At 43.7% G+C, this 26,497-nt stretch overlaps 1 protein-coding gene across 1 annotated transcript in view; it reads right to left on the reverse strand.

The window, feature by feature from the left end:
* Positions 1-1,985: 1,985 nt before the first annotated feature.
* LOC106566913 (bridge-like lipid transfer protein family member 3A) overlaps positions 1,986-26,497 on the reverse strand; it is a 62,520-nt gene continuing 38,008 nt past the window's right edge. The window contains exons 6-21 of the mRNA XM_014135516.3: positions 20,474-20,614; positions 20,103-20,273; positions 19,743-19,926; positions 15,253-15,339; positions 14,075-14,245; positions 12,788-12,936; positions 10,904-11,045; positions 10,511-10,704; positions 8,782-10,058; positions 8,452-8,621; positions 8,116-8,258; positions 7,801-7,951; positions 6,798-7,060; positions 6,508-6,616; positions 6,285-6,382; positions 1,986-5,786 (exon numbers count right to left, since the gene is read on the reverse strand). Coding sequence (XP_013990991.3) covers positions 5,670-5,786; positions 6,285-6,382; positions 6,508-6,616; positions 6,798-7,060; positions 7,801-7,951; positions 8,116-8,258; positions 8,452-8,621; positions 8,782-10,058; positions 10,511-10,704; positions 10,904-11,045; positions 12,788-12,936; positions 14,075-14,245; positions 15,253-15,339; positions 19,743-19,926; positions 20,103-20,273; positions 20,474-20,614 — 3,567 coding nt within the window. The 3' untranslated portion in view covers positions 1,986-5,669. The remainder of the gene's footprint in view (positions 5,787-6,284; positions 6,383-6,507; positions 6,617-6,797; positions 7,061-7,800; positions 7,952-8,115; positions 8,259-8,451; positions 8,622-8,781; positions 10,059-10,510; positions 10,705-10,903; positions 11,046-12,787; positions 12,937-14,074; positions 14,246-15,252; positions 15,340-19,742; positions 19,927-20,102; positions 20,274-20,473; positions 20,615-26,497) is intronic.

The following is a 26,497-nucleotide window of genomic DNA, read 5'->3' on the forward strand; positions in this document are numbered from 1 at the left end:
GCCATCACGGTTGACAACTCCCTTGTGTCCTCCTCCCAGAGTGCTAAGAACCTTGGCGTGATCCTGGACAACACCCTGTCGTTCTCCACTAACATCAAGGCGGTGATCCGATCCTGTAGGTTCATGCTCTACAACATTCGCAGAGTACGACCCTGCCTCACACAGGAAGCGGCGCAGGTCCTAATCCAGGCACTTGTCATCTCCCGTCTGGATTACTGCAACTCGCTGTTGGCTGGGCTCCCTGCCTGTGCCATTAAACCCCTACAACTCATCCAGAACGCTGCAGCCCGTCTGGTGTTCAACCTTCCCAAGTTCTCTCACGTCACCCCGCTCCTCCGCTCTCTCCACTGGCTTCCAGTTGAAGCTCGCATCCGCTACAAGACCATGGTGATTGCCTACGGAGCTGTGAAGGGAACGGCACCTCCATACCTTCAGGCTCTGATCAGGCCCTACACCCAAACAAGGGCACTGCGTTCATCCACCACTGGCCTGCTGGCCCCCCTACCTCTGAGGAAGCACAGTTCCCGCTCAGCCCAGTCAAAACTGTTCGCTGCTCTGGCACCCCAATGGTGGAACAAGCTCCCTCACGACGCCAGGACAGCGGAGTCAATCACCACCTTCCGGAGACACCTGAAACCCCACCTCTTTAAGGAATACCTGGGATAGGATAAAGTAACCCTTCTAACCCCCCCCCCCCCCCCCCCCAACAAAAAGATATAGATGTACTATTGTAAAGTGGTTGTTCCACTGGATATCATAAGGTGAATGCACCATTTTGTAAGTCGCTCTGGATAAGAGCGTCTGCTAAATGACTTAAATGTAAATGTAAAGAAGGTAAGACCTTTAGGCAGTTTTATGTAATATTTCATCTTAATCAATTCAATTTCAATCATAAAATTCACTGATGCATGTATGCTGTATTTCAACATATGTTTATCTTTACCTGGTTCATACAGTCCATCACAGGATCCTCAGTCTCTCAAAATGTGGTTATGTCCGGTATTTGCTGGAGAAATAGTGGAAGAAGGTGAGTAAAGGACATCGCTGGGTTAATATTGACCAGACATGAGTTCTTGATTGTCTTGTATCTCCACCAACAAAGACTTTGAGGCATTTTGACGACTAACTTTCTTCTGTTTGGCCCTGCAACTCTGGACGTGTGTGAGAAGAGGGGAGACATGCCTCCCCTGCAGCCCAAGCACATGAGGAAGGCTGTCAGGAGGCTAAAGAACAGAGCAGATCCCCAATATAAAGCACAATAACATTCTCTTCCACTGAGCCACTCATGCCTTGCTGATTATAGATGGACAGAGCCAAGCAGGGATGTATTCCACCTTTTAGATGGTGGCAACTTACACACCACTTTATCATGTTCATTCTCTCTATTCCAATGTCCACTGGCATTGAGAATGTCTGGCCATGAAGGCAAATGCAGTATACTGCTGTCAGGAATAGTCCAACTCCAAAGTCAATCTCTGTGTTAGTTGAGGGTATTTATTGGATATACTTGTCAATAATAGAATAGCATCAAGGTTTGATGAAAATATTAGATCTACTTATTATTTGAGCTGAAGCATAAAGGATGTATCCAAAATTGGTCCCTGCTAGTGCCTCATGGAAAAAAGTGTTTTAATACAGAATTTGGGTCAATAAGACATTTCAATAAATAAAATGTATCTTCTCATTAGAGGACAGGTAAAGTCTCGTAAATTGAGCTTGTGTGTGTGCATGTTATAGGACGCTAACCTCAAACCTGCTCTCTGACCAATAAATGTGTAAAGATCAGTCACCAACCTACACTAGGACAATAGACGGCACACAAATAAAGGTTGCGTCAATATTTTATCACTTTATTTTATCACAAATTCTCACATACTAATTTGGTTCACAGAACCAAGTTTACATGAGTCTTATTGAATGACATTAAAACATCTTAGGTGAGGAATTCTAAGCAAGTGTTAAACAAATTTGACAAAAAACAGTCAGAGGGTCTCAACAAATGTATCAGGACATTATCTTCTCTGGGATGATTCTCTCACTGTCGCACTAAGCAAGTGCAATTTCCAGTTAATGTACAACACTTAAGTGCAAATAATCCAGAGCAAAATAACAATCCATTCAGTTATTACATGCACGCACCCACTCCTTCCACAACAATGAGAATACTATATTTTTGCAAAGTCATTCTAATGACTAAAGGGACAGAGTATGCCAGTCCCACCCCCTCATGCATGGCACTATTTGGCTGGCTCAGGGCTGTTGTCATGGTAACCCAGAACAGTTGAAGGGGGCAGCAGAAATGTAACTTGACAGGCTCCCCCCTGTGAAGTGGAAGCTGGCTGGGGGCTGAGTGGTCACCCTGCTGCGGATGGAGAGAGCTAACAGAGTTGTTCTAAGGAGGGGGTGAGCATGGATTTTAGACGAGTTTAGTCAGTCAGACAACAGCTTTCTAACTAGGGACCATTTTCCTTCCACATCACTTACAATAACCAGGTGTGCGCATCGATATGGTTACCAACGTAATTAGAGCAGTAAAAATAAATGTTTTGTCAAACTCGTATACGGTACTTTCAGCCAATCATCATTCAGGGCTCGAACCATCCAGTTTATAATATTATTGATACCATGTCATGTCTATGCTAATATAGCAAAAATTCACTAGCTAACCAATAACTAACAATGTATTTGAGAGACAAGTGCTTATTGTGCAAATGTAATTATGTTTAAAAATAAATACATTTTGAGACAAAATGTTGTCAAGTGTCTAAGCCTACCCTGTCTGTTTCACCTGCATCGCGTGTTGTTCTTAATTATACACTGGGTGGGTCGAGCCCTGAATGCCGATTGGCTGAAAGCCGTGGTATAACAAACCGTATACCACGTGTATGACAAAACATTTATTTGTACTGCTCTAATGACGTTGGTAACCAGTTTCTAATAGCAATAAGGCACCTCTGGGGTTTGTGGTATATGGCCAATATACCACGGCTAAGGGCTGTATCCAGGCACTCTGGTTGCGTAGTCCCCAAGAACAACACTTAGCCGTGGTATATTGGCCATATACCACACCCACTCCGGCCTTATTGCTTAAACAACCAACCCGTCTATATAACGCAACATTTTTTGTGACAAAACCATCAGTAGAGTTGAACATTTATTTTGGATTCGGTACATGGAAATTTAACCGCAAAAGTTATTTTTATGTGCACTACATCGCGCACAACCTTTAACCGCAACAAATCAATATGATGGAAACGACTCTGGTGGGAAAATGGGCATATTGTTTTAATGCGGATTATAGAATATTCATATGAAAATCTGTCGCCAATTGGATGGTAACGTAGCTACAGCCAAGGTCATGCAAAAAAAAACTAAAAGCAAATATCTACAATCAAAAAAACAATTGGGTAGCAGTATGTATTTTCTGAGAGTTGTTGATATTATTGAGAACGGAATCCCTGCTTTGTTACACTGAATGTGACCTTGAGGGAATGTTCAAATACAAACATGCATGACGAGGGAAAAAACGGACACATTAGACAATTGTTAATTTCTTAACCTTAGGCATTTGCGCTTTTACATTTAAAAAAAGAAAAATAGCTTAAAACTGTTCTCAGGCTATGGGTAAAACAGAATTCCTCCTTTGCTTCATGCTACTTCCCTCAATCAGAATGTAACACTATCATTCATACATTAATATCAGAAGGCAACCAGAGAAACAACCCCAGAGGCTTGGTACAGTGGTATATTATTATGGCCACCAGAGGTCTCGCAGTTCCACTCAGAAGAGAGTGGAGAATGATGCTAAAAGCTCAACCAAGGGTTAGTTAACTTGTTAGCACCATACCACATACACAAGTCTCTTCTTGACCCATTTGACTTTCTCCCTAATCACACTTGTTTTGCTGAGTGTGACTTTGATCTAAGTAACGTTAACCCAATGTCTCTCCTCTCAAGTACCAATCTTCTGAGACAACAGAATTTTTTTTACAAATAATACATTTTGTCACCTCCACATTAGATATCCTATAATTACAAAAAAAATGTCTAATTATATAACCACATTAAATAATATAACTCCAATTAGGACAAAGGCTTCACAGGTGTTCCATAGTCATAGAAAGGTACCCAATGTGTAGAATACAACAAATTGGCATTAGTGCACCTGTCAGTTTTAGTGTAGATAAAAGCATTAGCATTATACATATTTTGTGTATATATATGCAATTAAGATGCAGTATCTCTATGTATTATTTGATCTGATGGCTGTGCAATGTGTTTGTTGAGATGGCTAGTAGCAACACTGTCTTATCAAAAAGTATTTAAAATAGCTGCAAAAAGTAAATATTCATGACTGCCTGTAACAGTTCATATCAAAATAATAACACTACATTTCATCCATACTGGGATCCAAAACAGGGGCTTCTAACCATAGATGAATATACCCCAATCCAATCCCCTGTATCTAAAAGTTAGGGGTAGCAGAAGGACTTATTGAAGTCTAATTCTATGGATGGTCAGTGAGGTATTAGTATATGCCTAGATGGTGTTTCTCCATGCAGATGGGTGAGTAAAGGAGTTCAACTAATAACTGTCTGAGTGCAGGGTACAACTCTCAAGTAACAAACTAAACCAGTTAATGTACCATAACCATTGTCTTAACTGTCCTCAAAAGATCAGAAAGCATGTGTCATCTGAACATTCAACCACCAAATGTAGTTTAACAAAAAATCATATACGTTTCAATAAGACTGGGGAATGTTTTGACCTGGTATCTGAGAACAGTGTGGAGAGAGCTTTCCCCTTCTCGGATACACAACCATTCAAAAGGTTAGATATGCGGAGGTGTGCCTGGTGATCCCACAGACAGGAGCTCCATGTTTACAATGCAGTACTGCTTTAAGTCAGTGTTTTTCTTTCCCTTTCCCACTTCTATTTAATACACAATCGTCCTAAACAACGTTACATGAATGCATCTAAAATACCAGCTACTAACTATACAGACGTACAGTTATGTACAATTATGAACAGGATCTACTTTACAATAGCGAGCAGTTTTATAGTTGCAGCTTGGTGGGTGTTTGTAAACCCACACACCAACATTCCTAGAGCTCTAGTGGTTTTCACAGGGCATGCCTGACAGTGAAAGATTTGTACAGGAAACAACATCAATGGACTCTTAACACTACTAAACTGACAGTTCTCTGCATAGAAGACTGCATAGTAGACTAATTTTGGCATCTGTTCTTCAAATAAAAGATTTGCTAAAGATAGATGGCCAGTGAGGTGCAGCACAACAATGAGTCAACTATTCTCTATGGTGGTTTAAATTCAAACTAGGTGTAAATAGCTTTAAATGTACAGCAATACCCGTCATATACCTCAGTGTGTAAAGAGTGACTACAGTAGGGCTCCTGTTTTCTACAGGGGCCCCCTATGTGTTCTCTGGAAGTGACACACTGTTCGTTTGTGCAATTCATTACAAGAGCTTGAACTTTGGAACCATCAGGGTGGATTCTACTGTTAGGTACTCATCACTGTTCTTTAGAAATTGTCATATGCCTGGGTTCAGACAGCTAATTTTGTCCAGACATTTCTTTCAGTTCCTTTACTCCCTTATTGATGCAGTGCCAGTATATTGCCCTCTGCTGGCCGGGGAAGTAAAGCGGTCACAGGTCAAACATGGGATCGTACTTCCTGACTTCCAAGAGGAGACGTTCTCGGTCAGTGAGGGCTTGAGAGAGGGCCGACTGAGCTTCCGATAGCTGCGACTCCAGGAAAGTATTCTGAAGGGAAAAGGTTGTTGTCTTTATTGCTTTTCACTTCTAAATAATGTTTCTTTGCCAGGGCAAGTATGCTAAATCTCTTCAGCTGTAATTGCTACCCTGATTTGGCCCCTCTTAGCCTTAACAAGAGAACCAGACAAGAACAAGAGTACTACAACTGTCTCGGTAGGAATAGATCCTTCTGCTATTACAACAGGAACACAGGATCTGTATCAGTAGATTCATGGTTGATGGCAGTGTGGCCTTATCTTTATCTAATCATCAACAATGTAACTTAAAAGCATTCCATTTAAGCTCTGTGAGTACATGCGTTTCTATATCAACCGTTTCATACACATTTAAAGTTAAAAACCATAAGTACAATGCAACTATTGTAGGGACTGTGCTATCATGAATAATCACTTTATGTATGCTACGCTTTCATTTTACATGGTGGTTGGAACTAGCCTAATCCTTACTGATACTGGTGAGCCAGTGTGAGTGGGTGTAGAGATCTACCGTGATCTGCGATTGTTGGACAGAACAAAAACTGTCTGGCTTCTCCAAACATACCACAGCACCACCTGCTGAGTCTCTTGGGACTGGGCCTTCACCACCTGCAAGGCAAGACAATACATATTTAGAAATAAAGATGACTCCTGTTATTCGATGTCATTCAAGCAGTGAGAGACAAAATCATTGTAATATTCAAAGGCATGTCCGTCTCCTCTCCCCCAATCACCTTTGATTCTCAAAATGCCGTCATCATACCGCTCCACAACCACCTGGTCTACGGTAAAGGTGACAGGTTGGGGCTGGGGGGCCGTGGGGTAGACCTTGGGACCATCATCCTAAACAGGAGGGGAAAACACTTGTTAACTCCATTGCATGGATGGCAGGCTAACTGTCATTTATTAAATCTGTATCCTATGGAACACTGTTGGGATCTTACCACATATAAAAACAGGCTACACATCAAATAACATTATCTGACCCCAACAGAGTTCCATGGTCTCCCTGTTACCAGCTGACCTTCAGAGTGATAGTGACGTTTTCCAGCCGGATCTTAATGGGTTGGACGTCAGCACTGAGCTCATCCTCCAGGAAGGGCCCCAGGGTGGCCAGGGTAGAAACCAACAGATCCACCCGACAGCCTCGCACACCCAGCTCCAGGTGACCCACCAACGCAGACAGAGAACCATGCCGCGCTGCAGAAGGACCCATCTCCATCCGTATGCCCACCACGGGAACTGCCCTGCAGCCTTGCCTCTGGCCAACCGTAGACCCACCTGGCGCTACGGACATCATGTAAAAAATGGTGTGTTGTGTAGTCAGAGAATGGGTACTATGGATGCAGAGTGGTCTAAAAGTAGAATTGAGAGTCTTTAGTAGTTACACTGGGAGAGTGAGGTGATTACAGGAGTGATTATATCACAATATGAGTATGTATTTGTATTTATTATGGATGCCCATTAGCTACTCTCTTCCTGGGGTCTAAGCACATTAAGACACACACATCACACAAAAAAACGAATAATATAAAACGGTACATCATATAACATCATTACACCACTACATTTCTACAACACAAAATGTATAACACTACAATATATTCAATATTAAACTGTATGTGTGTGTAGAGTGCGTGTGCTAGCCACTGTGTGAATTTGCAAGTGTGTGTGTCTGTGTGTCTCTTCACACTCTGCGTTGTCCCATAAGGTGTAGTTTTTCTTTTTGTGAGTGGATATAACAGGTGTTTTACAGGGAATCGGAGAGAATGAGTGGGTTGGGAGGACAGAGTGTTCTCTGACAAAAGGAACCATTTTTATTCGAAATTGAGAGCCAGTGTGTTGAGACAGATGCTGAGTGTGACTGATGCTCAGTAAGGTGCAGGGTCTTTAGGTAGTTAAGTTCTATTTCATTTTCGATGACTGACAGAGGCAGTCTTTACGCTGGATTATTATCCAAATCTGCCTCTGGCGGTCATCCAGAATGGATAAAAGCATAGTTCCATCCGTAGCTTGCAGTTAGTTACCTGGCATCAGTTCGGTCAGCAGGTCAGAGACCCTGACGTTGCCCATCTGTCTTAGGATGAGATCCTGGGCCTCCACTGCCACCACCAGGTCTTCTCCCTTCAGGTCTGCCACACAGGCCATCCCACTGAGCACCAGCAACAACACAGAGGCCTGCACAGCACACCACAGCACAATCAGTTATCCACAATAACAATTCTGCATTGCTCAGCTTACAAATACAGTACGATTGCTGAGCATATACAATGAAAGTGCTGACAATGCCTCTGTAATGTCACAGTCACACTGGACAGTGTATGTATGTAAATGGGACCCACTGTGTCCTGTGTGATGTCCTCAATGCTCTGGGACAGGGAGCTGCTCAGGTCAGCTGAGGACCCCCCCTCTGTCCCCAGGGCAGGACTGCCTCCACTGGGCCCCGGGGTGCCGTTGGGCCGCATCATGGACTCTACCCCTGACTCTGAAACCACAACAAAACACATGGGCAAAACTCTATTGTCCAGTGGGATTCAAGATTATTGTTTTTAAATCATCTTACTATATAGATAATATATATTTATTTTTAAATGTTCTGTATGCTCTTGATACAATAAGCATGTGTGTTGTAGAGTTTGCATGGTTTTGAAGTGACTGATGATATTGTGGGGAGTTACCATCCATGAGGATGACAAAGTTCTCGCTGGCGTCGCTTTCCACTGAGAGGTGGTCGTTGGGCAGGCTGCAGTCCAGGATAGCGCTGTCAAATGAGTGCTGCGAGAGAGACTGGTTCATGGACTGGAGCCGCAGGCTGGCCATGGGGGACCCCTCCTCAGGGCGCTGCTCCCTACACAAACAGAAACAGAGGGTGAATTAGGGTCAACAGCCTTTATGTTCATTCACACCAGTAAAACCACATCCATACAGTTTACAATATGGACCTGGAAGAGCTGAACCATATGGTGTAATGACAACAGCACAGCAGGAGAGCATGCTAGGAAACCTACTTGGCCTGTGGATTGAAAAGCTTGCTCATCCCCGACCCGCGACTCATGAAGCTGAAGGCATCTTTTGTGATGGAGAACGCCCCTTTAGTCAGGTCCAGGGAGGCACTAATGGCATCTTTGGTGACGTCCTTGGTGGAGGTGAGGGCAGTGGACAGCTCTCCCTCCAGGCTGAAGGTAGAGGGGTCCCTGGACAGGAGGGAGGGATGGTGTTCAGGGGAGAAGGGAGGAGAGAGAACAGGACCACTGCCATCCCCCTGGGCCATCTCCCCCTCCATGACCTCCACTGCCTCGCTGGCCTCCTCTACCACACCATCCACTTCCTGCTCAAGGGGAGGAGAGCTGTTGACGGTGGCAGTGGTGTTTCCTATCCCACTGTCCTCCAGAGGGCCTGGCGAAGTAGACTGGTGAGTGGGGGAGAGATCGGAGTCTGTCAGGCTGGGGCTTTCAGACCCTGGGGTGTGGGCCTCCTCCTCTGGCTCTGTGGCTGCAGGTGGTAGCAGGAGCCCCAGCTCCACTGAGTCCATTAGGAGGGCTAAGCACACCGTAGGAGGGTCAGCCTCCTGGCCCCTGGCCTGCTTAGCGTCCCTGGTGTCCCGGCCCAGCTCGTGCCCCAGCCTGGCCAGGGTGTCCTTCATCCGCAACAGGGCAACATACTGGTAGTGGTTGAGCCACACCTTGACCGGTGTGATGGCCTGGGCCAGGAAGTGGATAGAAGCCATTGCAACCTCCTGTTGACTGTCCTGGTTGTGTTCCAGGTTGGGCGGGAGGTGGTTTTCATGCTGTTCTGGGGTTTTATGGTTGGGATCAACAGGAGCTGGTTCATTGGGGGAGGAGACCAGGGAACTGCCCTTAAACGCAGACGGACGACACATCCACACAGAAATGGTGAAAGGCTCCACGAAGGGGTGAGCTCTGCCCCTGTTGCTTTTCCGCGCCCCCTCGAAGCTCATGGACAGACGGGACAGGCTGAGGAACCAGACATCCTTGGGCCTTAGGGGCCTCTTCTCAGACAGGGACAGGGGCTCCATCTCCAGGGAGTGCTGGAGGAAGGCAGAGGGTAGGGGGAGGAAGGAGCTCTGGTCTCGGGGGAAGGAGCAAGGGGGAGTTGACTGGAAGAAGTGGCAGGTGGAGAAGCTGCTGTAGGTGGTGTGGAGGTCGGCCCGGGTGCCGTGGGGGGAGTGGCGTGTGTTGCTGAGGACCATCTGGGGAACGGTGATGCTTAGGGACTGGGGCCGGTCCTGGTGGTCCATGATGGACGACTCCAGGGGAATGATCAGCTGCAGACAGACAGGGGGCAGGCACAGAAACAGGAACACAGTCATCTCCTGACCTGATACACTAACCCAGTAATAACATCAACACCAAAGTTTAAATGGGCCCTTTCCATTTCATTGGAGAGAAAACTGGAGACGAAAGCCAGAAGCATTACAAAACGTTGAACTGCATATCCATTACCAAATAGAGCAGTGTTTCTACACAAAAGTCCCTAAGGGCAAACATCTGGAAGGTTGAACAACACTAGAAACACTTGAAATGACTTAAAGTTGTGTAATGAGCTGTAATACTCTGCTGCCAAAAGGGACACTGACTGCAATGATGCAACTCTATTCGCTGCTAAAAGGGACACTGACTGCAATGATGCAACTCTATTCTGCTGCCAAAAGGGACACTAACTGCAATGATGCGACTCTTCTGACAGCTTGGTCTGGGTTTATTCAACCAGTCTCACCTTGATCTGAGCTGCGTCCATGTGGATGTCCATGTGCTCCTCTGCCTTGCTGCTGTCCTGGAGGTGGTAGAAGGCTTTGACCTGCTCCAGGGTACGCAGCAGGCCCCTAGAGAACAGGTTGACCCACAGCAGACTGGCAGGGTCCAGGCACAGCTGTAGGCCGTTCAGTTGGGCATATAGGTTAGTATTGGGTACTGGGGAAGGAGAGGGGATGGAGAGAGGGACATATTTTCAGTTGTAAGATAATATTCTAATGGTTTGTTTCTTTCACCACAAGAGAACGGAATATTGAATTGGAGGATCAGCTAGAAACTAGTTTGAATCATTTACTAGGATAATGACTAAATAGCAGTTTGCAAGAAACACACACAACAGTATATGGTTAGCTCATACCAGGCAAACCGGGGTTGTCAGGGAAGTAATACTCTGTGAATTGCAGGTGGATGGCTGGTATATTGTCTGCTAGGTTCAGGGCCTTGCGGTTACAGGATAGTAAGGACTGGGTCTTCTTGCTGTGGCGCCCCCCTGTAGACACCTGTGTGAGGAGAGGGGGTGGTAATAATTATTCATGTGAATTTGATTTCTTAAGTGCTTTTCTCACACAAAAACTTAACAGTAATGAGTTTTCTGACTGTCAGAGTGAAACTTAGTGTAAAAGGAACTTCATGCAGTATTAACTACAGTGAGCTCCAAATGTATTGGGACAGTGACAATTGTGTTGTTGTTTTGGCTCTGTGGATGAAATTATACAATGACTACGAGGTTGAAGTGCAGACTGTCAGCTTTAATTTGAGGGTATTTTCACCGTTTAGAAATTACAGCACTTTTTGTACATAGTCCCCCCATTTTAGAGAACCAAAAGTATTGGGAAAAATTCACTTGTGTGTATTAAAGTAGTCAAAAGTTAAGTATTTGGTCCGGTATTCATAGCATGCAATGATTACATCAAGCTTGTGACTCTACAAATTTGTTGGATGCATTTGCTGCTTGTTTTGGTTGTATTTCAGATTATTTTGTGCCCAATAGAAATTAATGATAAATAATGTATTTTGTCATTTCATTCACTTTTATTGTAAATAAGAATAGAATATGTTTCTTAACACTTCTACATTAATGTAGATGCCACCATGATTACGGATAATCCTGAATGAATCGTGAATAATGACGAGTGAGAAAGTTAGACGTAGAAATATTATACTCCCAAGACATGCTAACCTCTCACCATTACAATAACAGGGGAGATTAGCATACCTCCAAGACATGCTAACCTCTCACCATTACAATAACAGGGGAGGTTAGCATACCTCCAAGACATGCTAACCTCTCACTATTACAATAACAGGGGAGGTTAGCATACCTCCAAGACATGCTAACCTCTCACCATTACAATAACAGAGGAGGTTAGCATTTCTGGGGGGGGTATGAAATGTATGGATCTGTAACTTTCACCCTCATCATTATTCACGATTCATTCAGGATTATCCATAACCATGGTGGCATCCACATTAATGTAGAAGTGTATAGAAACTACTTTAATACACATGTGAATTTGTCTCAATACCTTTGGTCCCCTAAAATGGGGGGACTATGTACGAAAAGTCCTGTAATTATTAAACGGTTCACCCAATATGGATGAAAATAGTAAACCCTCAAATTAAAGCTGACAGTCTGCACTTTAACCACAGTCATTGTATCCTTTCAAATCCAAAGTGCTGGAGTACAGAGCCAAAACAATAAAACTCTGTCCCAATACCTCTGGTGCTCACTGCATATCCCATCTCATGAAATGAAACTACAAAAGGTCTTACATTTTTTATTATTTACAGAGAAAGGGGAAATTACCACCAACTCAAGCTCAAAATACCCCTTATCATGGCTTGCTGCATATTATATCTGATTTCCTCTATGGCTGTAAAAGTAGGAACTGCTTAGCTCTATTTGTGTTGGCAGGGGGTTTTCTACATCACAGCTGACAAGCTTTAGGGCACTCGAGCGTGGCGAGGAGAAAAGGGTTTCCCCTCTTACTATGATATAACTAAAACTACATTGCCAGGTTAGGAAATCCTGTAATAGTGCATAGAGAGTATTTCATTTTCTTCACATGGCTTTCCTGTCATCAACCGGTCTCGATTCTGTGCAAACAGCTGCATTCCATGTCTTCTGTCCTTGCCATTGATAGCCTTTTAAAATGAATAGCACACTTGACTGCCTTCATTACAGAAAACAATGTCAGAGGAAGTCTAACGGTAGTCCTGTACATAGGTAGTCCTGTCTCACCTGATGTATATCCAGGTCATCCATTCGTACCACCACACAGCTGGAGCGGAGCCTCTTAGGAGGGTTCCCCAGGAGAGGTTGTGCTATTGAGGTCCTCTTGGAGATCTGCTCCCTTTCAGGAGGGCTGGCCTTGGGGGTGGGTTGTCCATCTGTGTATTTCATAAGTCAAACTTTTAGCGTCAGTATCTGTGACTTGTAAATAACAATTTATTCTCATCACTAGGTACACTACATTACCAAAACCATGTGGGCACCTGCTCGTCGAGCATCTCATTCCAAAATCATGGGCATTAATATGGAGTTGGTCCCCCCTTTGCTGCTATAACAGCCTCCACTCTTCCGGGAAGGCTTTCCACTTGATGTTGGAACATTGCCGCGGGGACTTGCTTTCATTCAGCCACAAGAACATTAGTTAGGTCGGGCACTTATGTTGGGCGATTAGGCCTGGCTTCGCAGCCGGCGTTCCAATTCATCCCAAAGGTGTTCGATGGAGTTGAGGTCAGGGCTATTTGTAGGCCAGTCAAGTTCTTCCACACCGATCTTAACAAACCATTTCTGTATGGACTTTTCATGTTGAAATAGAAAAGGGCCTTCCCCAAACTGTTGCCAAAAAGTTGGAAACACAGAATCGTCTAGAATGTCATTGTATGCTATAGCGTTAAGATTTCCCTTCACTGTAACTAAGGGGCCTAGACCGAACCATAACAAACAGCTCCAGACCATTATACCTCCTCCAACAAACTTTACAGTTGGCACTATACATTCGGGCAGGTAGCGTTCTCCTGGCATCCGCCAAACCCAAATTTGCTTCCAGAGGCAGTTTGGAACTCGGTAGTGAGTGTTGCAACCGATTATGCCCTACATGTTTCAGCACTCGGCGGTCCCGTTCTGTGAGCTTATGTGGCCTACCACGTCACGGCTGAGCCGTTGTTGCTCCTAGACGTTTCTACTTCACAATAACAACACTTACAGTTGACCGGGGCAGCTCTAGCAGGGCAGAAATGTGACGAACTGACTTGTTGGAAAGGTGGCATCCTATGACGGTGCCACGTTGAAAGTCACTGAGCTCTTCAGTAAAGCCATTCTACTGCCAATGTTTGTCTATGGAGATTGCATGGCTGTGTGGTCGATTTTATACACTGGTCAGCAACGGGTGTGGCCGAAATAGCCGAATCCACTAATTTGAAGGGGTGTCCACATACTTTTGTTTATGTAGTGTTTGTCTGTTGGTGGATCAGATTCCTACTACAGTAAGAGGACCTGGCAGTGTGTTGTAGTAAGTCTCACCCTGGGTCCTCTTAGCGGGGAAGTCCTTGACCTGGTTGGGGACCTTAGAGTCTGGCCCAGGGATCCCTGACGCTTCCACCCTCCTCTGGAACTCCTGCAGTAGAATGCCAGCCCACTGGGCCCGGGCATCCATCGCCCCACAGTGACGCTCCCAATGCCGACAGCCATCACCTGCAGGTCATATCATACAAAGTCATACATTAAGGTTATACAATAGGGTTCACTGCATCACCAGGGTTATTGTTGAAAAGATTCCATCGCACACCCTAATAAAAAAAAATATATAACATCCCAGTTATATAAAGTATTTTTTCCCAAAGCTTTGTTTTTTACTATTTGATCTGGGATTTAGCATGATTGCTCAAGCAAACCAATCCAATCTCCCTTAAAATGTGTTTTCCATAATTGTGTAACAGACCAGTAGTTCTGATGAAGTGAAGTGGAGAGTTCTAGAAAGAATTGAGGTGCTCCACATTCTACAGTCAAATAATTCCACTGAGAATAATAGCAATGGGCATCCTTCGCCATCTAGGCTATTAGTTTGCATGAATGAATGGAGAGGAGGCTTAATAGAAGTTTGAATGGAGGTTGAGGTTTCATATACTAGGAATCATGTTACAATGATTACGGATAAGCCGGAATTAATCGTGAATAATAAGGATTGAGAAAGTTAGACGCACAAATATCATACACCCAAGACATGCTAACCTCTCAACATTACAATAACAGGGTAGGTTAGCATTTGTTTTGGCAGGGGGGTGTATGGTATATGTGCGTCTGTAACTTTCTCACTCATCATTATTCACGATTCATTCAGGATTATAACCAAAACAAACAGCAAATGTTTCCAACAAATGTATAGAGTCACAAGATTGATGCAGTCATTGTGTGCTATGAATGAGTATTAAGGCCAAATACTTAACTTTTGACTACTTTAATACACATAAGTGAATTTGTCCCAATACTTTTGGTCCCTTAAAATGGGGGGACTATGTACAAAAATGCTATTAGTTTGCATGAATGAATGGAGAGGAGGCTTACTAGAAGTCTGAATATAGGTTGAGATTTCAGTGGGAGCACTAACAAAGGACGTTGTGGACAGCAGTGAATAAACGTGAGCTCTAATTATAACAAATAGGAGCACAAGTCTCTTGACCGATCGGGGGAAGTACACTCACCAGGCCTGTGGATGGGGTAGTAGTCAAAACCAAGCTTGCGGAAGGTCAGCTGCATTGCACCCTGAGAGTATGGAGGAGGAGGCTCATCTGTGTGACATGAGAGGTCAGAGGTCAAAAGCTTTGTTCACCTCTGACAACTCATTTTCACCATCAAGACCCTAATTGGAGGGTGGATTTCGAGAAAGCGCCCTTAGATCATGGGAAAAGGCCGCACCTGACCGTTGCACTTGAATCATTCCCACAGTGAATGGCTATGCCCCCTACACTATGAAACTACACATTATTAGAGACTTTGATCAAATCAAATGAAAATGTATCAGTCACATACACGTGTTTAGCAGATGTTATTGCAGGTGTGGCGAAATGCTTGTGTTTGTAGCTCCAACAGTGCAGTAATAACTAACAAGTAATATCTAACAATTTCACAACAACACATATAAATCTAAGTAAAGGAATGGAATTTAGAATATATAAATATTTGGACGAGCAATGTCAGAGCGGCATAGATTAAGATACAGTAGAATAGAATACAGTATATACATATGAGATGAGAAATGCTAAATATGTAAACATTATTAAAGTGACTAGTGTTCCATTTATTAAAGTGGCCAGTGACATAAAGCCTAAGTACAGTGAAGTCGGAAGTTTACATACACCTTAGCCAAATACATTTAAACTCAATATTTCACAATTCCTGACATTTAATCCCAGTAAAAATTCCCTGTCTAGGTCAGTTAGGATCATCACCTTATTTTAAGAATGTGAAATGTCAGAAAAATAGTAGAGAGAATGATTTATTTCAGCTTTTATTTCTTTCATCATATTCCCAGTGGGTCAGAAGTTTACATACACTCAATTAGTATTTGATAGCATTGCCTTTAAATTGTTTATCTTGGGTCAAACGTTTCGGGTAGCCTTCCACAAGCTTCCCACAAAAAGTTGGGTGAATTTTGGCCCATTCCTCCTGACAGAGCTGGTGTAACTGAGTAGGCCTCCTTGCTCGCACACGCTTTTTCAGTTCTGCCCACACATTTTCTATGGGATTGAGGTCAGGGCTTTGTGATGGCCACTAATACCTTGACCTTGTTGTCCTTAAGCCATAACTTCGGAAGTATGCTTGTGGTCATTGTACATTTGGAAGACCCATTTGCGACCAAGCTTTAACTTCCTGACCGATGTCTTGAGCTGTTGCTTAAATATATCCACATCATTTTCCTCCCTCATGATGCCATCAATTTTGTGACGTACACCAGTCCTTCCTGCAGCAAAACACCCCCACAACATGATGCTGCCACCCCCGTGCTTCACGGTTGGGATGGTGTTTGCAAACTTGATTGAGTTGAAGGCGTGCGTGGCCACGCAATCATGGGTGAACAGGGAGTACTGATGATGTGCTTGGAGGGTACTATGATGTTAAATGATGAGCTATAGTCAATCAACAGCATTCTTACATAGGTATTCCTCTTGTCCAGATGGGATAGGGCATTGTGCAGTGCGATGGCATCGTCTGTGGATCTACTGGCAAACTGAAGTGTGTCTAGGGTGACAGGTAAGGTAGAGGTGATATGATCCTTGACTAGTCTCTCAAAGCACTTCGTGATGACAGAAGTGAGTGCTACGGGGTGATAGTCATTTAGTTCAGTTACCTTTGCTTTCTTGGGTACAGGAACAATGGTGGCCATATTGAAGCATGTGGGGACAGCAGACTGGGACATGGAGAGATTATGCTCTCCAAACGGACGTCAGCTGTGAGGGCAGAGACGCCCATGCATTGACTTTTGTTCGTTATACATGTCGGGGGAAGCTATTCATGAGGACATATTGTTCTGTCTTATGATTCCCGAGCATGAAATGGCATAGGGGATGTTCAGTGTGCTGCGTGGCTATATTGGCAAAAAACAGATTCCATATGGGATCGAATGGTGGGCTTTTGCACAGATGAGGCTCCATCTATGCCTGGACGGCGGGCAGGCCTCTGCACTCTAGTTATGAATGTGTCTCCTATTTCAAACCGAGGCTTAGTGGTTATCCAGGGGGAGTGTTGGAAACATTTTTCACATTGAGAGAGGAACGGTTGTCATTCACAAAGGATGTAAAAAATACAGACTTGGTTGACTTTCTGTATTGAAAAGAAAATAACAGAAAACAGCATTAGTGAGTGTCCCCCACAAGTGGTGACTGCTCACATCCAACGCTTGGAAGAACACTTTGGGACCTACTACCCAATCCGTTTGACTGTGATCCTGGCTCAGTTGACATGCCGGTAAGTGAAATCGAACAGCTGGTCGAGCTATCATGTGACCGAATGCTGCAGACAACGCATTCACGGATCACTATGGAGGAGTTTTGGTTCCTGACTCAAAGGGAATACCCTGCCATCTCCCTCTCCGCATTAATACCACATTCAAAACAAATGGGAACTCTGAAATCTCTGACTTCCGACTTCAGTGCGTTCAAGACAACTGTGAACTTGAAAGAAACAAGCTCCAACAAGTCCAACAAGTCATCCAACTCCCAATTCCAACTCGGGAACTCAGGCCTCTTTCTAGAGCTCCGACTTTCCCACCAGAAGATCACTGACGTCATGATTTGATCTCGTATTTTTTGAGTTCCCAGTTGTCTTGAAAACACCATAAAACTCATGGTAGTCCACCCTTCGCCAGCACATATCTGTGTGAAGCTGGATTCAGTGCTCGTGTCTGCATTAAAACCAAATATCGATCCAGGTTGGATGTGACAGCAGAGAGGAGGTGCACACTGTCAACCACGTCCCTTGATTTTGAGAAGCTCCGACGCGACATGCATCAAGCACACCCATCTCATTAGTGGTGGTGAGATAAGAGACATTATATCAGACTTATTTGCAATCGACTGTCATAGCCCCACATTAACAGTATGCGATGGTGAGTTGAGAAGACAATCAAAAACACTGTTCGATTTTTTTAAATTGACTGCAATAGCACCAAAAAAAAGTTAACATTGGCTAATTACATAATTATTTTCACATGGTTGGGGTCGAGGGCCAAAAAAGTTTGGGAACCCCTGCTCTATCATAATCTGTTCAAAGGTTATTGGAGTTTTTTACCCTTGCAGGATGGCCAATATTAGGGTGACTAAATCGATGGAGGCCAGAGAAAAGGCTAGGCTGGATGCTGTGAGAGAATTAAGGTAAACTGACAGGCTCACCGTTGAACTGGTCATCTTATCCAATCCGGAGGACATAAAACAATATAGAGGTAAGCCGTTACACTGATTTAGAGAAATGAAATGTAGTATTTTAATAATTTAATATACGCTTTCCATATAAAGATTTCTCTGAAAAACAAGGGGATCTCTGAAATGTCAGCGGAGCACTGAACGTACTGCAAGCTGTTCATTTTCAAAGCCTTTTACATTTAATTCAGCTTGTGTCATGTTAATTTAGCTTTTTGCCACCCGTGGAAACAACTTTGCAGAAGATCACCAGTACCTGAGCGCCAAGTCTAGGACCAAAAGGCTCCTCAACAGCTTCCACCGCCAAGCCATAAGACTGCTGAACAATTCATTAAATCACCACCAGACAATTTACATTGACCCCTCCCTTTTGTACACTGCTGCGACTCGCTGTTTGTTTGTTACCTATACATAGTCACTTCGCCCCCACCTCCATGTACAGATTACCTCAACTAGCCTGTACCCCCCGCACTGACTCGGTACCGGTGCCCCCTGTATATAGCCTCGTTATTGTTAAACTTATATTATTACTTTTTATTTTAGTCTACTTGGTAAATATTTTCTTCTTCTTGAACTGCACTGTTGGTTAAGGGCTTGTAAGTAAGCATTACACGGTAAAGTCTACACTTGTTGTATTTGACAAATAAAGTTTGATTTGACCACACCACCATGTAAAATCCTCAAAAGTCACTGCGAGAAGCAGCATCGCATTTTTATTTTATAACAATAGGAAGTGAAATTTCATTACCAAAGCGTGTTTTCAACCAATAATTGTCTAAATTAAAGACATCCAGAAATGAGAGATAAGATCACTTCAGACAGAAAAGCTACAAACGTCATAGCTTAGGGCTATTAAACTCTTAACCTACGAGGTCTGGAGCCTGCTGGTTTTCTGTTCTACCTGATAATTAATTGCACACACCTGGTGTCCCAGTTCTAAATCAGTCACAGATTAGAGGGCAACAATGAAAAACCGCAGTGGAACTGGCTTCAAGGTCCAGAGATGAGTTTGAGGGTCAGAGGTTATAGTCTAATTCTGTGCATGGCATATCTTTGGGGTGTTTTTATTTATTTTACCTTTATTTAACTAGGCAAGTCAGTTAAGAACAAATTCCTATTTTCAATGACGGCCTAGGAACAGTGGGTTAACTGCCTTGTTCAGGGGCAGAACGACAGATTTGTACCTTGTCAGCACGGGGATTCGATCTTGCAACCTTTCGGTTACTACCTTTCGGTTACTAGTCTAACCACTAGGCTACGCTGTCTGTGGGACTAACCGGGGTCTGCTGAGGAACTGTCGTTGCATATGTGCAGGTCTAGACGAGAGATGAAGGTGTGGTAGGAGGACTCTTTGACATCGTGTTGATCAAAGTACTGGTCCAGGGTACTGGGGACTCCACCACTGGGAGAGGGAGGAGGGTTTGTCCATAGAGCGTGTATACCAGGGGAAGGTGGTGCAGTCTAACACAGAGAGAATAATATCAACAATATGACTGCAATTATTGCACAGGCTATTATAATATGTATACAAAATGCTTGAGTGAGTAGATAGACTTGAACTGCAGTACAATATAAGTGTGGGCTGCAGACTCTGTAATGTTTCTAACACATATAAGAGGAAGGCGGAAGGATGGTACCTGTAGGGACGTTGCGGCCATGCTCTTCCTCTGCTGGGCAGACTTCTCCATGGCCTCGCTCAGGGACTTGGCGTAGTGGATGACAGCTTTGAGCTGAGAGTCCGTCAGCACCCACAGCAGGTCATCCAGGATGAAGAGCAGCTTAGAGGCCAGCACGTTACAGTCCTTCAGCTGGGGTATGATTAAAGAGAGGAGAAACCTGGTTAGTCGTCATAAGACAATCATTTTACTGGTTAGTCAATGACACAATGTTGTTTGTTTATTTATCTATGATACACCATGAGAACAGTTGCATTTGAGAAACTGTAACATGGGTAAACGGTTGGGGAAAAGTCACATCAAGAAAACCCACCCCCATGGCCCAGTCTTACCCTGCGCTTTAAGGCAATGCGGATGCGTCCCTGGTTGGTGATGAGGCGTAGTGGGGTACTGTTCAGGTCCTGGTCCTCACTCTCTATGGCATCGGCCTCAATACGCAGACTCTGCCAGTTGATCTCCTTAAACGTCAACACCTGGGAGGTTGGAGAGACAGACACAATATACATATTAGGGAACCAGTGTGTAGGAGGAGCCAGAAGTAAACTGGCCTAACAATCTTTGTCTTTACGAGACAAACAGGGAGACCATGTAAAAGAGGTAATCTCTGAGGCTTACGCATATGCATTTCCTGATAACTTGATTACTGGATCTCATTTAGAGGGGAAAAAAATATATATATATAAAAAAACACTAAACAATTGGCCTAATAATTAAGTGATTTACTGCTGGCCTGAAAAAAAGATACAGTGACTCTGTAACCTGGACATGCTGTACTAACTGTACCATGTAACCTGGACATGCTGTACTAACTGTACCATGTAACCTGGACATGCTGTACTAACTGTACCATGTAACCTGGACATGCTGTACAAACTATCATGTAACCTGGACATGCTGTACTAACTGTACCATGTAACCTGGACATGCTGTACTAACTGTACCATGTAACCTGGACATGCTGTACTAACTGTACCATGTAACCTGGACATGCTGTACTAACTGTACCATGTAACCTGGACATGCTGTACTAACTGTACCATGTAACCTGGACATGCTGTACTAACTGTACCATGTAACCTGGACATGCTGTACTAACTGTACCATGTAACCTGGACATGCTGTACTAACTGTACCATGTAACCTGGACATGCTGTACTAACTGTACCATGTAACCTGGACATGCTGTACTAACTGTACCATGTAACCTGGACATGCTGTACTAACTGTACCATGTAACCTGGACATGCTGTACTAACTGTACCATGTAACCTGGACATGCTGTACTAACTGTACCATGTAACCTGGACATGCTGTACTAACTATCATGTAACCTGGACATGCTGTACTAACTGTACAATCTAACCTGGACATTCTGTACTAACTGCATCATGTAACCTGGACATGCTGTACTAACTGTACCATCTAACCTGGACATGATGTACTAACTGTACCATCTAACCTGGACACGCTGTACTAACTGTACCATGCAGCCTGGACATGCTGTACTAACTGTACCATGTAAACTGGACATGCTGTACCATGTAACCTGGACATGCTATACTAACTGTACCATGTAACCTGGACATGCTGTACTAACTGTACCATGTAACCTGGACATGCTGTACTAACTGTACCATGTAACCTGGACATGCTGTACTAACTGTACCATGTAACCTGGCCATCCTGTACTAACTGTACCATGTAACCTGGACATGCTGTACTAACTGTACCATGTAATCTGGACATGCTGTACAAACTATCATGTAACCTGGACATGCTGTACTAACTATCATGTAACCTGGACATGCTGCACTAACTGTACCATGTAATCTGGACATGCTGTACAAACTATCATGTAACCTGGACATGATGTACTAACTGTACCATCTAACCTGGACATGCTGTACTAACTATCATGTAACCTGGACATGCTGTACTAACTATCATGTAACCTGGACATGATGTACTAACTGTACCATCTAACCTGGACATGCTATACTAACTATCATGTAACCTGGACATCCTGTACTAACTGTACCATGTAATCTGGACATGCTGTACTAATTGTACCATGTAATCTGGACATCCTGTACTAACTGTACCATGTAACCTGGACATGCTGTACCATGTAACCTGGACATGCTGTACCATGTAACCTGGACATGCTGTACTAACTGTACCATGTAGCCTGGACATGCTGTACTAACTGTACCATGTAATCTGAACATGCTGTACTAACTGTACCATGTAATCTGGACATCCTGTACTAACTGTACCATGTAACCTGGACATGCTGTACCATGTAATCTGGACATGCTGTACCATGTAACCTGGACATGCTGTACCATGTAACCTGGACATGCTGTACTAACTGTACATTGTAACCTGGACATGCTGTACTAACTGTACCATGTAACCTGGACATGCTATACTAACTGTACCATGTAACCTGGACATGCTGTACTAACTGTACCATCTAACCTGGACATGCTGTACTAACTATCATGTAACCTGGACATGATGTACTAACTGTACCATCTAACCTGGACATGCTATACTAACTATCATGTAACCTGGACATCCTGTACTAACTGTACCAAGTAACCTGGACATGCTGTACCATGTAACCTGGACTTGCTGTACCATGTAACCTGGACATGCTGTACTAACGTACCATGTAATCTGGACATGCTGTACTAACTGTACCATGTAATCTGGACATGCTGTACTAACTGTACATTGTAACCTGGACATAACGTACTAACTGTACCATGTAACCTGGACATGCTATACTAACTGTACCATGTAACCTGGACATGCTGTACCAACTGTACCATGTAACCTGGACATGTTGTACAAACTGTACCATGTAACCTAGACATGCTGTACTAACTGTACCATGTAACCTGGACATGCTGTACTAACTGTACCATGTAACCTGGACATCCTGTACTAACTGTACCATCTAACCTGGACATGCTGTACCATGTAACCTGGACATGCTGTACCATGTAACCTGGACATGCTGTACTAACTGTACCATGTAGCCTGGACATGCTGTACTAACTGTACCATGTAATCTGAACATGCTGTACTAACTGTACCATGTAATCTGGACATCCTGTACTAACTGTACCATCTAACCAGGACATGCTGTACCATGTAATCTGGACATGCTGTACCATGTAACCTGGACATGCTGTACCATGTAACCTGGACATGCTGTACTAACTGTACCATGTAACCTGGACATGCTGTACTAACTGTACCATGTAACCTGGACATGCTATACTAACTGTACCATGTAACCTGGACATGCTGTACTAACTGTACCATCTAACCTGGACATGCTGTACCATGTAACCTGGACATGCTGTACCATGTAACCTGGACATGCTGTACTAACTGTACCATGTAGCCTGGACATGCTGTACTAACTGTACCATGTAATCTGAACATGCTGTACTAACTGTACCATGTAATCTGGACATCCTGTACTAACTGTACCATCTAACCTGGACATGCTGTACCATGTAATCTGGACATGCTGTACCATGTAACCTGGACATGCTGTACCATGTAACCTGGACATGCTGTACTAACTGTACCATGTAACCTGGACATGCTGTACTAACTGTACCATGTAACCTGGACATGCTATACTAACTGTACCATGTAACCTGGACATGCTGTACTAACTGTACCATGTAACCTGGACATAATGTACTAACTGTACCATGTAACCTGGCCATGCTGCACTAACTGTACCATGTAACCTGGACATGCTGTACTAACTGTACCATGTAACCTGACCATGCTGCACTAACTGTACCATGTAACCTGGACATGCTGTACTAACTGTACCATGTAACCTGGACATGCTGTACTAACTGTACCATGTAATCTGGACATGCTGTACAAACTATCATGTAACCTGGACATGCTGTACTAACTATCATGTAACCTGGACATGCTGCACTAACTGTACCATGTAATCTGGACATGCTGTACAAACTATCATGTAACCTGGACATGATGTACTAACTGTACCATCTAACCTGGACATGCTGTACTAACTATCATGTAACCTGGACATGCTGTACTAACTATCATGTAACCTGGACATGATGTACTAACTGTACCATCTAACCTGGACATGCTATACTAACTATCATGTAACCTGGACATCCTGTACTAACTGTACCATGTAATCTGGACATGCTGTACTAATTGTACCATGTAATCTGGACATCCTGTACTAACTGTACCATGTAACCTGGACATGCTGTACCATGTAACCTGGACATGCTGTACCATGTAACCTGGACATGCTGTACTAACTGTACCATGTAGCCTGGACATGCTGTACTAACTGTACCATGTAATCTGAACATGCTGTACTAACTGTACCATGTAATCTGGACATCCTGTACTAACTGTACCATCTAACCTGGACATGCTGTACCATGTAATCTGGACATGCTGTACCATGTAACCTGGACATGCTGTACCATGTAACCTGGACATGCTGTACTAACTGTACATTGTAACCTGGACATGCTGTACTAACTGTACCATGTAACCTGGACATGCTATACTAACTGTACCATGTAACCTGGACATGCTGTACTAACTGTACCATCTAACCTGGACATGCTGTACTAACTATCATGTAACCTGGACATGATGTACTAACTGTACCATCTAACCTGGACATGCTATACTAACTATCATGTAACCTGGACATCCTGTACTAACTGTACCAAGTAACCTGGACATGCTGTACCATGTAACCTGGACTTGCTGTACCATGTAACCTGGACATGCTGTACTAACGTACCATGTAATCTGGACATGCTGTACTAACTGTACCATGTAATCTGGACATGCTGTACTAACTGTACATTGTAACCTGGACATAACGTACTAACTGTACCATGTAACCTGGACATGCTATACTAACTGTACCATGTAACCTGGACATGCTGTACCAACTGTACCATGTAACCTGGACATGTTGTACAAACTGTACCATGTAACCTAGACATGCTGTACTAACTGTACCATGTAACCTGGACATGCTGTACTAACTGTACCATGTAACCTGGACATCCTGTACTAACTGTACCATGTAACCTGGACATCCTGTACTAACTGTACCATCTAACCTGGACATGCTGTACCATGTAACCTGGACATGCTGTACCATGTAACCTGGACATGCTGTACTAACTGTACCATGTAGCCTGGACATGCTGTACTAACTGTACCATGTAATCTGAACATGCTGTACTAACTGTACCATGTAATCTGGACATCCTGTACTAACTGTACCATCTAACCAGGACATGCTGTACCATGTAATCTGGACATGCTGTACCATGTAACCTGGACATGCTGTACCATGTAACCTGGACATGCTGTACTAACTGTACCATGTAACCTGGACATGCTGTACTAACTGTACCATGTAACCTGGACATGCTATACTAACTGTACCATGTAACCTGGACATGCTGTACTAACTGTACCATCTAACCTGGACATGCTGTACCATGTAACCTGGACATGCTGTACCATGTAACCTGGACATGCTGTACTAACTGTACCATGTAGCCTGGACATGCTGTACTAACTGTACCATGTAATCTGAACATGCTGTACTAACTGTACCATGTAATCTGGACATCCTGTACTAACTGTACCATCTAACCTGGACATGCTGTACCATGTAATCTGGACATGCTGTACCATGTAACCTGGACATGCTGTACCATGTAACCTGGACATGCTGTACTAACTGTACCATGTAACCTGGACATGCTGTACTAACTGTACCATGTAACCTGGACATGCTATACTAACTGTACCATGTAACCTGGACATGCTGTACTAACTGTACCATGTAACCTGGACATAATGTACTAACTGTACAATCTAACCTCGACATGCTGTACCATGTAACCTGGACATGCTGTACTAACTGTACAATGTAATCTGGACATGCTGTACTATCTGTACCATGTAACCTGGACATAATGTACTAACTGTACCATGTAACCTGGACATGCTGTACTAACTGTACCATGTAACCTGGACATAATGTACTAACTGTACCATGTAACCTGGACATGCTGTACTAACTGTACCATGTAACCTGGACATAACGTACTAACTGTACCATGTAACCTGGACATGCTGTACTAACTGTACCATGTAACCTGGCCATGCTGCACTAACTGTACCATGTAACCTGGACATGCTGTACTAACTGTACCATGTAACCTGACCATGCTGCACTAACTGTACCATGTAACCTGGACATGCTGTACTAACTGTACCATGTAACCTGGACA

Source organism: Salmo salar, chromosome 13, assembly GCF_965601325.2.
Source record: "Salmo salar chromosome 13, fSalSal1, whole genome shotgun sequence".
Lineage (NCBI taxonomy): Eukaryota > Metazoa > Chordata > Actinopteri > Salmoniformes > Salmonidae > Salmo > Salmo salar.